Source organism: Lampetra fluviatilis, chromosome 20, assembly GCF_964198595.1.
Source record: "Lampetra fluviatilis chromosome 20, kcLamFluv1.1, whole genome shotgun sequence".
NCBI lineage: Eukaryota > Metazoa > Chordata > Hyperoartia > Petromyzontiformes > Petromyzontidae > Lampetra > Lampetra fluviatilis.
The window spans coordinates 354,040-371,484 of NC_136294.1; the positions used below are offsets into that span (position 1 = coordinate 354,040).

The 17,445-nt window shown below is 53.1% G+C and overlaps 1 protein-coding gene across 1 annotated transcript; it reads right to left on the reverse strand.

Annotated features, from left to right (window-relative positions):
• Window positions 1-541: 541 nt before the first annotated feature.
• KIFAP3 (kinesin associated protein 3) lies at window positions 542-16,224 on the reverse strand. Its single transcript, XM_078865241.1, has 20 exons — window positions 16,029-16,224; window positions 14,836-14,967; window positions 13,616-13,767; window positions 12,562-12,617; window positions 11,582-11,723; window positions 11,174-11,273; window positions 10,556-10,680; window positions 9,053-9,151; window positions 7,465-7,643; window positions 6,959-7,121; window positions 6,607-6,707; window positions 6,067-6,175; window positions 5,541-5,653; window positions 4,020-4,185; window positions 3,644-3,772; window positions 2,879-2,977; window positions 2,516-2,601; window positions 2,204-2,378; window positions 1,712-1,793; window positions 542-1,619 (listed from the first exon to the last, which is right to left on the reverse strand). The coding sequence occupies exons 1-20, from the start codon at window positions 16,058-16,060 to the stop codon at window positions 1,505-1,507; spliced, it is 2,355 nt and encodes a 784-aa protein (XP_078721367.1). The 5' UTR covers window positions 16,061-16,224; the 3' UTR covers window positions 542-1,504.
• Window positions 16,225-17,445: the final 1,221 nt, after the last annotated feature.

Consider the following 17,445-nt stretch of genomic DNA (forward strand, 5'->3'; position numbering starts at 1 on the left):
TCTGTGGGAGAGGGATTCTTGGGTTTCTGTGGGAGAGGGATTCTTGGGTTTCTGTTGGAGAGGGATTCTTGGGTTCTGTGGGAGAGGGATTCTTGGGTTTCTGTGGGAGAGGGATTCTTGGGTTTCTGTTGGAGAGGGATTCTTGGGTTTCTGTTGGAGAGGGATTCTTGGGTTTCTGTGGGAGAGGGATTCTTGGGTTTTGTGGGAGAGGGATTCTTGGGTTCTGTGGGAGAGGGATTCTTGGGTTTCTGTGGGAGAGGGATTCTTGGGTTTCTGTGGGAGAGGGATTCTTGGGTTCTGTGGGAGAGGGATTCTTGGGTTTCTGTTGGAGAGGGATTCTTGGGTTCTGTGGGAGAGGGATTCTTGGGTTTCTGTGTAGTAGTCCCGGGTGTTAAAACACTTTTCTGTAATCTATCTACATTTGTTGATTTGCTGCGATATGGGTAGAAGCTCATCCTCACCAGGTGAAGCTTCCAGCCTCCTCCACAGCAACAGTTCACTCAGTTTTCACAAAACAGACACCGCCACAAACTGTGGTTCCACTTCATACAATCGCCTTTAATAATTCACAACCGACATATACATATTTATTTAAGTTAGTGTTCTCAATCATTTGCTAGTACACTCTACAGCGCGACGTTAAGTACCGTTTAAACAGCTCACAGGAGCCAGGATAGTGCTTGGATGGGCGGCCACCTTGCAAGCAGGTTGCTCTAGGCTGCTGCGGAGCTACATGCAGCGAAATCCGTTGTACGCTACTTATTCTGCTCCCCGCCTTCAACTCACACTGCCCAGCGTCACACGGTATGCCACCTTTTCCACTGGAGACCATACCTGGACATATTTTTCAGTCAACACTAGGTGAAGTATTAAAAAATGTGCAGTTTACTACAATAACGTTTCAACACATCACCAGATCTCGGTACAATTAAATTCCTACCACCCGTACACAAGTGTCAATTCCTGGACTGTCTTGTGGATGTATACCACGAGATATGCCGCACAGCAGAGCAGACAGGTCGACATCATGATGCCGCGTCTCAGTAGAATACACATCAATCAATGCCCGTGTGACACGACCAGGTGTGGGGGCCGGTCCCTCAGCCACTGGAGACAGGGGGCTTGTGTCGCAGGTATTTAGGAGCAGGTGAATGCTATTGGGTGCCTCATATGTATGAGCTCTAACAAGCATGGTTCTGTAAGCCAAGGGCGAGGGTGTTCTGAGAGAGTGGCGTGCAGTGTGCAAGCGGAGGGTGCAAGCGCAGGGTGCAAGCGCAGGGTGCAAGCGCAGGGTGCAAGCGCAGGGTGCAAGCGCAGGGTGCAAGCGCAGGGTGCAAGCGCAGGGTGCAACTGCAGGGTGCAAGCGCAGGGTGAGTTGGGACAGTGGCACGCACCGCGCATGGGCAAGGTGTGTGCAGTGTGCTGTGGCTGGGCGTCGTGAGAGAGTGGTGTGCGGGTGTTGTGCCGGCTGCAAGATGGGCGCTAGAGCAACAAGCTCCGGTCCTTAGTTGGCGTCGTAGCCGTAGTGAAAGGAGGAGGAGGCGGTGGCGCCCTCGTCGGCACGGTAACCGTACGCCGTCGTGGGTCGTGCAGGCATTCCCAGGCCGTCCAGCATCAAACTACGCACAGGGCCGATCGTTACCACCGAGCACTGCCAATTTACACAACTCACTTGTCAAGAAACACGACCGCATGCCACCAATGAACTCACCTGCTGGCAGAGTCCCCATTGGGAAGGCGGTAGTCTTCCAGGTAGGATGGGCTCACCACACCGTCTGGGGCCAGCAACCCATCTGACGCGCACGCCACAACACAGAAATGCCACAACACACACCAGTCCATGCACTTACCAATCATACACACCACAAACGTGTTGCATTTACAAAGATCCCAGTGTACCCTTAACTGACTATTGGGGTAAGTGCTGCGAGTGAGCGCCTTTTAATGCCGGTGCTACTCACAAGGAGGTGGTGTGGCTAACATCACACCCGGCTGCTTTTGTCTCCCCAGTGCCAATGTTAACACGCAGAACCAGGTACACATTTGAGGCCAAGTTTACCTTGGGGAGGTCCAGGACCTAACAGAATGTAGAAGACCGCGCTAGGATCGCCATGGTGCAAGCCCTGACAACTCACCGCACTGCAGGTTGCGTGTGCACGTGGCCGCACGCCGGTCGGGCTGCGTGCGGGAGGGCGGCACTCACCTGTGGAGTAGAGGAGCGGCGCCCGGTCGTACAGGTAGGGCTCCATGGGGGTGTCTCCGTAGGGGAAGCCCTCTCCGTCATCCCCCTGCTGGTTCTCCACCATCTCCAGCCACTGAGAGTTGTGCCACCGGAACTTCTCGCTCTGGATCTTGCGCGCCCACGACTCGTCATATTCCTGAGCACGCGGCACGACCAGGGATTAGTTTACGGAAGTGAGTGAGAGAGGGAGTGAATAAGTGAGCGAGTGAATGAGTGAGTGAGTGAGCGAGTGAATGAGTGAGCGAGCGAGCGGTCGGTCGGTGCGACGCTCACTGCGATGATGTCCAGGGTGCTGTCGCACACTTTTCGGATCTCCGCGTTCTTGTCGTGCATCAGGTCGATGAGGTACGCCGGCGCCTCTGGTGGAATACCACCGTCAAGGAGCCACACTCGCCCGCCCACCTGCCCGCCCACCTGCCCGCCCACCTGCCCGCCCACCTGCCCGCCCACCATCAAAATTCTGGCGTGCTGTCCCACGGACCGAGCGTGGAGCAGCAATCACCGCCTGCTCATTGCCCACAGCAAGTGGAGGAAATTGATGGTATGAATAACAAACGTAATAAATTATTATTATTATTTAAAGGCAGTGAGCAGGAGCAGTGTGCAATGATGAAGCAGAATTGTTTCCAAGGATACGCGTCTCCTTGACGATAACATCTCGAGTGGCCTGGTGGAAGATCATCTGGTGGAAGACGTAAATGATCTGGCACACCATCTCATCGTCCTCTTGCTTGGCTGCACCAACACACACGGGAACCACCACCAACATCACCGCCACAGCACAAACCATCACATCCACCATCACCACATCACAAACTATCATCATCTCCATCATAGCACAAAGCACCACAACCACCATCAACATTACAACCATCACGACAAAAAGCATCGCTCCCTTGTTAGTCTTTTATCCCTACTACTACTATGGTCATTATTCTCATGAACTCCACACATTAACACCTCCGCTAATGTCAGGGAATCGTTATACTAGATTGACTTTTTCCTGTTGTCCCTACTGGGTACAACCATGTTGTAGGACACAAGATTTCTCTCTCATTTCCTCACACTTCTGAACTGGATTCCTGACTGATCATCTGCTTATGTATCACATTTCTTATATTCTCCACAACATCGCATAGAACTAGGACCCATATCTAAGACAGAGGATCCGCAGTTCACCAGCAATGGTTCAAGCGAGCCCGACTCTGATGATCAGAATATAAATGTCTAAACCGATCCAGAATTTTGCTTGCGTCAAAACCAATGCTGCCGAAATGATGCAACTCCCAGAAGGCTGCGTGGCTGAGGGGATGCGTTAGAAATACTTTAAAAACATTTACGGGGAAGGACAGAAGACACGGAGAGGAAGGCAGCGAGTTGCCCGCTAAATTATAGCATCACCGTTGAGGAGGTCGATAAGCAGAGGGACGATGCCGGCCTTGGCGAGCAGAGTGGCGCACGCGTCGTCCGTGGCCAGGGTTCCCGTCAGGATCACGGCCTCCAGCACCATGTCGTCCTCCGCGCCGCCGCCTGCGACGTAACGGCACCGTCTCACACCACGTCGGCGCCCTCATCACATTAGCTACCGCCGATCTACCGTGCTAGCATCACGTGGGTAATGTCCAAGTACTGCAAAGAACATCGAAATCAACCTTGGGCGTGGTGTTGGCCACCCACCCCCCCCCCCCCCCCCCGTGTGCCGTTCCGGCTCAAATAAAGCGCTCACTGCAGCAGTCTATTAGAGGCTATGTAGGTGACCTTTGTCTCTGTGCTCTACCGGGCCGTAGCTTCTCGTGTAGGAAGGGCAGCAGCTGGTACTCGGTAGCGAGCAGCTCGAAGTCCAGGTCCGGGATGGTCAGGTTGGCCAGGGTCCCCACCACCTCCAGCACGAACTCCTCTTCCCCGTTGGAGCGCACCTGCCCCGCCAGGTCCCCCACAAAGTCCTGCGCGACATCAATCGTCCGTGCCGGCACGGCACTCACTAAAGCGATCCCTTCGCACGGTGCAGATGTGGTCACAATCCACAAATATATACCCCAACGAGCAACACACGTGGATTTTGATTCACTCTCAGAGAGCCAGAGGAAGAGAATGAAAGAGAGAATTATTCAAAGGCACGGGAAACCATAAATGGTAAAGGCAGCAGGCAGAACCGGAGTTAGCAACAGTTGCCTTTCCTCTTTGACCCGACACTGGAATGTTTGGCCAACTCCATCAACAAGCTTTTACAGATGTGGGAGAAAAGGAGTGCCTGGAGAAAACTTAAACATGTTTGGGGGCATGTAACATTTGTTTATGGTTAGGGCGAATTTACACCAAGGCCCTTTAACTATATTTTAATGAGAACACGTAAAAAGGTTACAGCATATTTGTGATATGCGGAGGGCCAATGCCTCAAAATTAGACTACTTTATAAACATTTTGTGTTCTGTTTGAGGCCAGAGTTACTGACGAACGTGTTGAATACAATGAGTGTGCGCTGGCGAGCCACGTGACGTCACACGTCTGCGTACGGACGTCGCATTGCATCTTGACGTCATAACATCTGTACATGTGACCACGAAATAGCATCTCTTGCCTCCAGCTCTCTTGTTCATCTCTCCACCTCACTAATCCGTATCTCTCTTCGTCTCGGTGAACCATGTCTGTCAGCTGGGGCTAAGCTTGGCAGGCCACTCCAAGAGCCTTCCCAGGTCACATTTGCACCATAGGCCACACACTGAAGGGCCCGGGGCTTCGGGCCACAGAGATGAGCACTGCCGCATCCTCACTTGAGAGGGAATTCACTGTGACTTTAGCATTTGTTGTTACGATTCCGCTTGTCTACCCAAGCAGCAGCATCGGCCGCAGTAGCGGGCGATGCTGCTGCTGTGCGTGATCCCAATTGAGTGATTTGCTGGTAATCTTTCAGCACTGGGATGTTTTGGCCAACAACGGTTATACTGTGTGTTTTCTAACTGTGGGAGGAAACCAGGAAAGCTGAAGAAAGCCCATGCAGAGCAGGGGGAGAATATACAAACTCCAGACAGAAAGGCACCCGAATCAAACCCAGAAATTATCGCTGTGAGGTGCGAGTGTCGCCACTGTGCCACCCTGCTGTCCCAAAGAATACGTGACAGCCAAGCCTTTTTGAGTAGGACAATGGAGTAAGCAGGAGAGATGCAGCTGATGATAGTAGTCATTGTTTAACGATGAGGATTGATTATTGATTAACAAAGAAACTGATAAAGTCCATGACCCTGCCCCCAGAGTCTGAACTCCCTCCCCCTGTCCCGGTCCGTAAGGGGGCTGCGCGTACCAGGAAGATGTGCTTGGTGGGCCCATCGTGCTGTGAGATGTTACGAATCATCTTCATCAGCATGGGGTCCCTGAACTTCAGCGCCCTCTTCATCAGCATCTTCAGGCCATTCCCTGTGAGATACGGATCACCGCCATCATTAAGCAAAAATCAGAACAATAACAGCATCTTTTGTTGATGCAGGGACGTCTCGTTGAGTCTCAAGACTCAATGGGAGGGTCTTGCCAGGTTTTTGCAGTAGGGGATGATATTGCTGCTTGTGTAATCCCAATTTAGTAATTTGCAGGCAACCTATTCAGTATCGAGATGTTTGGTGAATACCGATCAGATTACACACTCACACTCTGTAGAACGTGGGGAGAACATACACACTCCATAGAGAAACACGCCCAAGTTGGGAATCGAACCCCGGGCCTTCTTGCTTTGTGGCACAGGTTTCCAACACTGCGCTGCCTCCCTGTGTGGCCTGACTTTGCTGCTGCCGTGGGGGCGTGGAGCTGGCCCCTGGTCGTCGGGTCCGCCTCACCCTCGCAGATGAGCTGTGCGTTCCTCTTGTTGGCCGCGATGTTGATGCAGAGCGAGATGAGCTCCCTGTCCACGCGCTCCTCCGCAAAGTCGTACAGCATCTTCATCAGCTGCACGGACACATCGAGAGACAGAGAATCCGATACGCTGGTGGCTATGCACCTGGCCTGTCATCCACTACTGCGGAGGCAGCATGGGTTGGTGGATCACACGAATATTGAGAAACTCTTCCCATGGGCCTAGAGGAAGTGGCCATACCCTGTCTCACCAGGAGGATGCGGTATGGCAAAAATGTGGCCCTCATCTGTTTTGGCTGTGTGGTAGCAGCGAGTTACAAGTCGACATTATTATTAACATTGTTACATGAGGGCTTACAGCAAACCTGCAGCATCTACCGTAGCAACACAGAGTGGGGCTGACCTCACGCTGCAGTGGTCACGAGCTAGAGGAGTGGCGGCACTGGTGCTTAAGCCAAGCAACTCCCGTCCGTAAGCGGCGCAGCAGAGAGCAAGAGGGGAAGAGGCTGGGAGCGCGGCGGCACCTGCGGGACGCAGCCTGTGAAGGAGAAGGTGGCCTTGGTGCGGTCGTCGATGCTCAGGTGGTACAGCAGCCGCAGCACGGTCTGCCGGTGAGTCTCGCTGCCTGCAGTCAAAACACAACAGCCACGGTCAATCCACTGCTGGATGAAGGCCTCCTCCCCAAGCCCGCCGCATTGATTGAAAACTCTCTCCCTTTTAGGTTCATTGCTGTGCAACCTTTCAGTCTGCAGCACACACTGGACAGTCAGCCTGAACGTTGCGGTGGTGAACTCTACCAGTCTGCCTGACACACAGGATGATCAACTAGGCTATCAGGAACAGTGTGAGGACTCTCGTGGAAATGGGCAGCCACACCGATCAGGTCGGAGAGCTTGGGTAGGAGTCCGGCCTGCACCATCTTGGCCCGCAGGCCGCTGTCGAAGGAGAGGTTGAAGAGCAGACGCAGTGTGATGTTGAGGAGGTCCTCGTGAGCGCACGGCACCAGTCGCGTCAGCTTCTCCACCACGCCGAGCTCGGCCTAGTGCAGCACAACACATTTTTGATAGCACGACGTCCTGCTGTAGCCCCGCACATACCGGCAGTCGCCCATCCAAGCACTACAAGGCCCAACCCCGACACGACCAAATCACCCGAAGTAGCACCCTATCTCGGTAGTGGCCAAACATACCAACATAGGGCCACAGAGCTTGGGCAATGGTTGGCGCCGGTTCTGGCTGCCTTCACCACTTGGCTGTTGTTTCCTGTGCCACCGAATCATCCTTTCATACTCTCTGTCTCGGAGACAAACGTCCCGTTTGTCCCTCCCCACCCCCGCCACGAACACACTCCCGGGCTCCCCCTAAATCCGTTGTTGGCCTCACCATGTCGTTCTTGTTTTCGATGAAGATGCTGAGCTTCTTGAGGAAGGAGCAGAGGATGACGAGCAGCTCCGGATTGTCCCGGTCGAGCGCCCGCACCAGCATGTGGACGATGTTCTTGTTGCGCATCTTCAGCTCTGTGCGGGTGTCCTCCGCCAGGTTTAGCAGCAGATAGAATCCAACTGCAGTGGTCACGGGCAGCCACGCACCGTCACACACCGTCACGCGACATCATGCACCGTCACACGTGCAGTCACGAACCGTCACACACCGTCACACGTGCAGTCACACACCGTCACGCACCGTCACACGTGCAGTCACACACCGTCACACGTGCAGTCACACACCGTCACGCACCGTCACGCACCGTCACACACCGTCACACGTGCAGTCACACACCGTCACACGTGCAGTCACGCACCGTCACACGTGCAGTCACACACCGTCACACGTGCAGTCACACACCGTCACGCACCGTCACACGTGCAGTCACACGTGCAGTCACACACCGTCACGCACCGTCAAACACCGTCACACGTGCAGTCACACACCGTCACGCACCGTCACACACCGTCACATGTGCAGTCACACACCATCACACGTGCAGTCACGCACCATCACACCGTCACGCGACATCATGCACCGTCACACGTGCAGTCACGCACCGTCACACACCGTCACACACCGTCACACGTGCAGTCACACACCGTCACACGTGCAGTCACACACCGTCACACACCGTCACACATGCAGTCACACACCATCACACGTGCAGTCACACACCGTCACACGTGCAGTCACACACCGTCACACGTGCAGTCACGCACCATCACACACCGTCACGCGACATCATGCACCGTCACACACCGTCACGCGACATCATGCACCGTCACACGTGCAGTCACACACCATCACACACCGTCACGCGACATCACGCACCGTCACGCAACATCACGCACCGTCACGCACCACTACGCACATTCTTGTGGCGAGTCCGGATATGGCTCCTCCCCGACGCCCACGGGAAGGGAGTTTCACAATATTCGAGCGGTGATCCACCAACCCTCGCCTCCACGGTGCTGTGTTACAGGCCACGTGCGTAGCCACCACCGCCTGGCTACCATTTGCCTTGTCTGCGCTCCCTCTTTTGTTTCATCTCGTTGGATCAATAAGCCCCCACACCTGATTAGCACGCTTGGCTACATACGGTGTGAAAGAAGTTCAACATACGTTTGACCCTTGGCCTAGGTATCCCCCCTTGTGGTCACTCGCGTGCGTACTCTCTCCTGTTGTTTCTTTACTGTTCTCCCACCCGTAATTAGCCCTTATGGGCGCCAGTCGGCGCACTGTCTCTACACGTACATACATCTATCATTTTCATTTAATTATCATAAATGATAAACCATTAATTATCACCCATGTGATTCGGTGCCATGTAACGCGAGCAGAGAGATTGATTTTGGCTCAATTTGGTCGACGGAATCGCTTGCTCGTTACGTGCCCAGTCTCCGCATCCACCCACTGCGCAACTGCCAGACTCATCCACGCGGTGGGGAGTGGGGACACACGTGACGGGGTGGGGACGGTGTACCCCTGAGCAGCTGCTCCTGCTTGGCCACCAGCCCCTGGTACTTTTTCAGGTTCTTCTCGTAGTCCTTCCTCAGCGAGTCGTTCTCCGGGTCGTCCTCGGGTGGACGAGACGTTAAGGTCAACACGGTGCAACGGTGCCCCCTTGGAGGAGGATTCTCACTCGGCTGAAGCCACCGCTCTCACTCGGCAGGGAGGAGTGGGACACGAGTTCCAGCCCCCTCATGTCAATCTGTCCAGTGATTCACTCTACAGCTATAACTTCAGCAGAATTGATTCAATACAAGCAAACTCTGAAACGGTTTTGACAATCAGTGTCTCATCAGTGAGTCGAGTTTGCTTGATACAATGCTGGTGCAGTTCCAGATGTTTATAGGCAACAACCCTCTCTGAGATATGGGTCCTAGTTTAACACAAACTTCTATAATAGACACAATTATAAATCACGCAGTTGTGGAGAATATAAATAATCAGGCAAACACACCTCTTTCACACATCCGTCCCTTCACATAAAACAAGCTAAAGTATACCATTGGTACCTCATTTGCCAGTAAAAAAACATGATAATTGTTTTTTTACCCTTTACCCTTTTATCTGGCAACAAAACTGACACCTGAGACTAGGCTCTAAGGAAAGCTGTCTCGGGTGTGGACCAATCAACTTCAAGGACAGTGCATTCATTATCAGAGTTGTGTTTTTTGTTTGCATTATTACTGCAGGTGTTGTGGTCTATGCAAACATAACTCCTCGTAAAAAAAGGTGTCAGTTTTGTTGGCAGATAAAAGGGTAAAAAAACAATTATCAAGCTAAAGTATTTTGTACACATCCCATCAGCCATACGGTCTTCTAGGAGAGCACATGTTTCACGTGGAAAATCCCTTGATCCTGGATCCATAAATGATGTGAGAGAGACGTAATAATTAAGAGTCATTGGGAAACCTCCACCAATCAACAACAAAACGTACTCTGATAATAAATGCATTGTTCTTGAAACTGATTGGTCCACACCAGAGACAGCTTTCTTTTGAGCCGCATCTCAAACGGTGTTAGACCAGAAGACGCCAAAAGGCGTAGCCTTTTGTTTGCATTCTGACCACAAGCATTGTGGTTAATGCAGACATGATTCCTTGTAAAAGGTTTCAGTTTGGTGTTTTGACATCGTAGCACCTGTTTTGTTGCCAGAAAAAAAGGGAAAAACCTATTGTCATATTTTGGTACTGGCAAAGGAGATCCTATCATATAAATTTTTCCAGATCAATTAAGTGGTCTAACTCAAAATTTTGTAATGAATCATAATGGTGGCTGTGAACGCCTGCTACATGTTAAATGGGACATCTCGCTTGCAAGGGTGTCCAGCGCGTTCACCAACACAAGCGTGGCGAGTTGACGCGCACGCGCGCACGCACGCACACACGCACACACGCACACACGCACACACGCACACACGCATCTCGGGAGCCACATCCCGGTGTGTGGCGAGAGGCAGTGATCCCCGGCGCAAGGATATCCACTTTGCGCTTCTTGTTGAGCTCCTCGTTCCAAAGGTGGAAGCGCTTGAGCTCGTGGTCGATGATGGTCATGCAGAGCGCTCCGATCTTGTAGTGAGTGATGAGCCCGTGGAACTGGGAAAAGCTGAGACAACAAATCCAAAGATCCCCATATAGCCTTAACAGACTGTTGGGGCAAGTGCTATCCGCAAGCACCTGTGAAGGCCGGCACGGGACACGAGGGGGCGGTGTGGCCAACACCAACCCCGGCCGCCTTTGTCTCCCGAGTGGCAAAGTTTACACATTGCACCAAGTACTCATTTGAGATTGAGTTTACCTACGGGAAGCTCAGGACTGGTTCAGATAATCGTCGTCGGTGTTGGTGGCCGTGAGCAGGTATCGAACTCGGGTGGCCGGGTTCGTAGCGCAGCGTGCTAACCACTAAAACGCTGCCTCTCCACAGGCTCCGGTTACACACACGCAGCCTTTACATTCAAGCTAGGAAGGAGTTTGAGCTTTGCTTAATATTATTTCGAAAGAGCAGTTATTCAAATGTGTCACTAACACTGCATTGGATAGAGGCATGGACGTGTGATGTGGAGGAAGGGGGTGGGGGGCGCAGGTTGGTTGTAACCGACCTGGAGAAGCAGAAGAAGATGTAGACGATGTTGGTGGAGAGCTCCACGCTCCTCTTCCAGTCCTCTCGCAGCACGCGAGCCAGCGCGCCCAGCGCCGTCTCTGCCGTGAGCAGCCACGAGTGAGCACAGGTCAGAACAAAGACAGAGAGACAGGGGCAGAGATACGCAGAGACACGAGCGGAGACACGGAGACACGGAGACAGGGGCAGAGCCACAGCCAGGTGAGTTGGGCGAGCTACGTGAGTTGGGCGAGCTACGTGAGTTGGGTGATCTACATGAGTTGGGCGAGCTACGTGAGTTGGGTGAGTGGGGTGAGTTAGGTGAGTCGGGTGAGTCGGGTGAACTAGGTGAGTTGGGTGAATTAGGCGAGTTGGGTGAGCTACGTGAGTTGGTTGAGTGGGGCCGCACCGTTCTGCTGCAGCTCGTCCAGGTTGTCGGGGTTGCGTGCGAGCTGCAGGATGAGCGCCGAGCTGCGCACCTTCTCAGGGATGTCCTCGTACAGCAGCTCCACGTACTGGTCCACCTCGTTCAGATTTGCCACCTCGTCCGTCTGGCCCGCAGGGGCACGTGCACGGGAGAGTTTACAGTTATTGTTTCAAAGCAGGAAGGCCTCACTGATTCTCAAGACTTTTTCACGAGGGTCCTGCCAAGTTTTTGCAGTACGGGGCGATGATTGTTACGTGTATTTTAATTGAGTAATATGCAGTATAATTTTCAAATATAATTCGGATCGTGACGTCACAGGACCTTGAACGTCTACTGTGAACCTTGCAGTACGCATGTTTTGGTGAAAACGCAAGTAGTAATAACCAGGGCGGCCGCTCGATTCAAACGGTGAACCTCTGAGAAAGTGGCGAACGCGCTACCGCTGCACGCGTTGAATTGTGCACACGTGGGAAGTTATTCACGATTTCTGGAAATTCTATGTGAATGCTTCTGGAATGAGGATAGACGTTGGGAGGATAATTCAGTACAACAATGTATTTTGCTGCACTGCCTCCTGCTGACGGCGTAGCCTCCCCAAGCCAGCGACCGTGCACATGCGTGTCAACGTGAGGCTAATGGAAAGAGTGACACGGGAAAGAACACACGTGATGGACAATACACACGAGACGGAACACATGGGCAGGCAGTACAAACAAGACAGAGTGTGCAAGCTGGATACAGAGAACACACAAGACAGACAATACAAGCAAGATCGACAAATTACGACAGGCAAAGCATGCGAGACCGGTGATACCCATGACACAGTACAAACGAGGTCAGACAACATATGAGACAGGCAATACAAACAACCAGTAATGGAATTTTAATGCGACTTGTGAATCGTAACATTCCCTCAAATCGCCACGGAAACGAACCATTCTACAGCCACTCCACACGCTCACCTCGCTGCCTTCAAACGGTGGTGGGTCTTTGGGTTTGCTCGAAACCTTCTCCTTCTCTGAAGCGAAAACAAACGATATCACAAAAAAACGATACAACGCGGCAATGCATTCCACCAGGGGTGGAGACCCGCGCCTTCATTTCACACCGCTTAGCACCTTCATTTTATATTGTCCATGGCTACATGAGGCCTGCTGCTTCTAAACGTCACCGCAAATGATATATATATTCTTAACTGCAAGCATCTTAAAAAATATTTATAAAATTGAGTGTTTATATAGCAGCGTCACCTATGGAACTACATCACACACTGCTCTGCGTAATCCGCAACACACAGAGGCGCGTAAATTAAGATGTATTCAGCCAATGAATGATTAGTGTTTAAGTGTGAAAGGAAACTGGAGCATTAGGAGAAAACCGACGTGTGTGAGGGGGCAACGCATGATCCCATACAGACGTGACAGATTATACAAGTATTTGGCTGCTATAAATTTCCACATGATAAACTACTTGATTGAGCTATAATGTGTGGCCAGGTCGCTTCTGAAGGAGCTATACAGCTCAGTGGGCTTTACCTGGTTCAATAAAAAAGTTACATTTAGTGTATAGTTTCATTTAGGAGTCCAGATTTACTGGCGAGCTTGGGTATGGCACCACCTTGACGCCCACTAGTTGGGAGTTTCGCAACATTCGTGCGTAATCCAACAACGTTTGCCGCCTCCGCAGTGCTGCAGTACAGACGCACGCCACCACTGCCCGGCAACTCGTCGAGTACTGGAGTAATATTCTACTAGAGTAATGTTACTCTTTGGTTCTTTCGGTAAAGTCACGTAGGTAGAAGAAGAAAGAATAATAAGCTTAAAATCAAGATGGAGTAACATTCTCAAGCAGGCAGCAAGCACAGGCTTGATGTTAGCGCCTCGCTCAGTCGTTGAAAGACCTCGTTATTCCTGGTCAAAAGAGGTCAAAGGAGAAGAGGAGGAGGGGAAGAAGCGGAAGAAGGAAAAATAGAGCCAGCCCGAATCTTGCATCCCATCTGCGTGCGAGCGCGCTCACCTGCAGAGGAGACGTCGCGGCGGTTCTGCAGGTAGTACAGCAGCTGCTCCACCTCGGGCAGCCGCGCGGGTGGAATGAGGCGGCACTCCTCCAGCACCTTGCGTGCCAGTGTCGCCACGTCCGTGTTTGCGTTCAGGCTCTTCAGACGGATCCTGCGCGGGCAGGGAACGGGCGGAGGAGAAGCGGGGACCAAATATTCGACCGACAAGCACTCCTCTTCGCAGGGCACATACGGTGCGTGTTCTCCAGCGCAGCGCAACGTTCTGCACAGGCGCGTGTTGCACGGACAGGGAGAGAGAGCCAGCGAGCCAGACAGGGAGCGAGAGCCAGCGAGCCAGACAGGAAGAGAGAGCCAGCGAGCCAGACAAGGAGAGAGAGCCAGCGAGCCAGACAGGAAGAGAGAGCCAGCGAGCCAGACAGGGAGAGAGAGCCAGCGAGCCAGACAGGGAGAGAGAGAGAGCCAGCGAGCCAGACAGGGAGAGAGAGCCAGCGAGCCAGACAGGGAGAGAGAGCCAGCGAGCCAGACAGGGAGAGAGAGAGAGCCAGCGAGCCAGACAGGGAGAGAGAGAGAGCCAGCGAGTCAGACAGGCAGAGAGAGCCAGCGAGCCAGACAGGCAGAGAGAGCCAGCGAGCCAGACAGGGAGAGAGAGCCAGCGAGCCAGACAGGGAGAGAGAGCCAGCGAGCCAGGCAGGGAGAGAGAGCCAGCGAGCCAGACAGGCAGAGAGAGCCAGCGAGCCAGACAGGCAGAGAGAGCCAGCGAGCCAGACAGGCAGAGAGAGCCAGCGAGCCAGACAGGGAGAGAGAGCCAGCGAGCCAGACAGGCAGAGAGAGCCAGCGAGCCAGACAGGCAGAGAGAGCCAGCGAGCCAGACAGGGAGAGAGAGCCAGCGAGCCAGACAGGGAGAGAGAGCCAGCGAGCCAGACAGGGAGAGAGAGCCAGCGAGCCAGACAGGCAGAGAGAGCCAGCGAGCCAGACAGGGAGAGAGAGCCAGCGAGCCAGACAGGGAGAGAGAGCCAGCGAGCCAGACAGGCAGAGAGAGCCAGCGAGCCAGACAGGCAGAGAGAGCCAGCGAGCCAGACAGGGAGAGAGAGCCAGCGAGCCAGACAGGCAGAGAGAGCCAGCGAGCCAGACAGGCAGAGAGAGCCAGCGAGCCAGACAGGGAGAGAGAGCCAGCGAGCCAGGCAGGGAGAGAGAGCCAGCGAGCCAGACAGGGACTCACACTTTCTGACACTCCTTGCGCTCTCCCAGCATAGGGTCTCCCAACTCGCCCAGGATCGTGGCCTCCACCTCATAGTGCACGATCAGAGCCTTCTCCGTCGGGTGCACATCGATGTTTCCTCCCTTTATCTTCCTGCCGGTGTTGGTGAGGCAGGGGGGGGGGAGCAGGGGGATCGAGGGAGGAGCAGGTTGAGAGAGAGGAGAGCGGAAAGAGAGACGGGAGAGAGGGGGGGGTAGAGAGTGAGGGCGGAGAGGGGTGGGAAAGGGGAGAGTGGGGAGAGCACATGACACATCATAGGAGGGATCAATCAATATCTTCTTCCCGAGCTATGCTGTAAAAATATCTGCTGTACATTGTCAACTCCCTCCGCACAGCGCCCCCACCTCCGCGCCTTTGACAACAGAATATGCTCCGCATTGTTTTCAACCATTCTTGATCCACTGCTGGATGAAGGTCTCCATAATGCGTTGCCACCCCACTAATGCGTTGCCATCCCACTGTACAACGATCAACAATAATTATGCTGAACTGAATCTCTCGGGTTCCTGGTGGGGTTACAAACTGCCCTTCGCTACGCCTCAGGTAGCAACCCCATTGTTGTAGAGCTCATCATTATCTATGCTCACTTGCTTTCACCAACCCGCACTGACCAGCGTGGTGAAGTATGGTCAAATAACCCCACGCCCCGTAAGGCGTTGGGGACTCGCTGTACTGGGGAAGGCCGTCATTCAGCAGTGTATTGACAAAAAGGCTGTGTACATGGACGTGAGGTATGCAAACTGCTGCTAGCCAAGGCATGGCCCCTCGGTATCTGTGGCCCGTAGTACAGCACCATTGCCAATCCACTGCTGGATGAGGGCCCACCACCACTCCGCGCGCGGGGTTGACGCTTCACGACCTTGGTCTTGGCCGTTGCGGCGTTTGCATGAACACGAACTATATACACGCAACGTGTACAGTCATGATTTCAAATTAGCATGATGTATTATTCGAAATAAAGCAATGGCAGTGCACAAGACACGAAATACAACGCCGTGCTCATTAAAATAAACTAAAAATAAATCAAAAATATCTACGGGGCCGGCCCCCTTGCCAACGGACCGCCGCTCCGGCCTACGAGGGGGCGCCTCTCGGGGCAGGGCGCTTAGGCGAGACCGAGGCTCCCGGTGGGGCCCGGCGGCCGGCTCGCGTACCGCTTGAGATATCGCGCGTCCTCGGCCTGCATCTTGTCGCGGCGATTGTTGTTGTTGTCGCGGCTGTTGTTGTTGTCGCGGTTGTTGTTGTCGCAGTGCGCCTCGCAGAGGGACGCGGGGAGAGCGGAGGGGCCACCGCGCGCCGTCGCTAGGGCCGCTGAGCAAGGCCCCTCCCGCCTCCTCCTCTGGCTCCGCCCGTGTTTCCATGGCGACGCCTGCCCCCCCCCCCCATTATAAGACGCACCGGAAAGTAAGACGCATCCCGATGTCGCGCCTGCGGTCAATACAAAGGGTATAGACATCTGCGTCAACGCACACACCTACCGGATTATAAGACGCAGCGAGAGTTATTGTTGTCGTCTTAACCGGATTATAAGACGCAGCGAGAGTTATTGCTGTTGTCTTATCCGGATTATAAGACGCAGCGAGAGTTATTGCTGTTGTCTTATCTGGATTATAAGACGCAGCGAGAGTTATTTCTGTGGTCTTATCCGGATTATAAGACGCAGCGAGAGTTATTGCTGTTGTCTTATCTGAATTATAAGACGCAGCGATGGTTATTGCTGTTGTCTTATGCGGATTATAAGACGCAGCGAAAGTTATTGCTGTTGTCTTATCCGGATTATAAGACGCAGCGAGAGTTATTGCTGTTGTCTTATCCGGATTATAAGACGCAGCGAGAGTTATTGCTGTTGTCTTATCCGGATTATAAGACGCAGCGAGAGTTATTGCTGTTGTCTTATCCGGATTATAAGACGCAGCGAGAGCTATTGCTGTTGTCTTATCCGGATAATAAGACGCAGCGAGAGGTATTGCTGTTGTCTTATCCGGATTATAAGACGCAGCGAGAGGTATTGCTGTCTTATCCGGATTATAAGACGCAGCGAGAGTTATTGCTGTTGTCTTATCCGGCTTATAAGACGCAGCGAGAGGTATTGCTGTTGTCTTATCCGGATTATAAGACGCAGCGAGAGGTATTGCTGTTGTTTTATCCGGATTATAAGACGCAGCGAGAGGTATTGCTGTTGTTTTATCCGGATTATAAGACGCAGCGAGAGGTATTGCTGTTGTCTTATCCGGATTATAAGACGCAGCGAGAGGTATTGCTGTTGTCTTATCCGGATTATAAGACGCAGCGAGAGGTATTGCTGTTGTCTTATCCGGATTATAAGACGCAGCGAGAGTTATTGCGGTTGTCTTCTCCGGATTATAAGACGCACCGAAAAGTAAGACGCACTCCACACCTGTGCCCGGGGTGTTCAGAAAGTTGTACATACCTGGTGTCTTGTCACACACGAGCGTGGAGCGCGCCGGATTATAAGACGCACTGGGAAGTGAGGCGCGCCATCAGCCTGTGATCAGTGCCGTGCATCATCGCCCGTCGTGTCGTCAGCTGCCGCGCAGGGAGATCGACAGG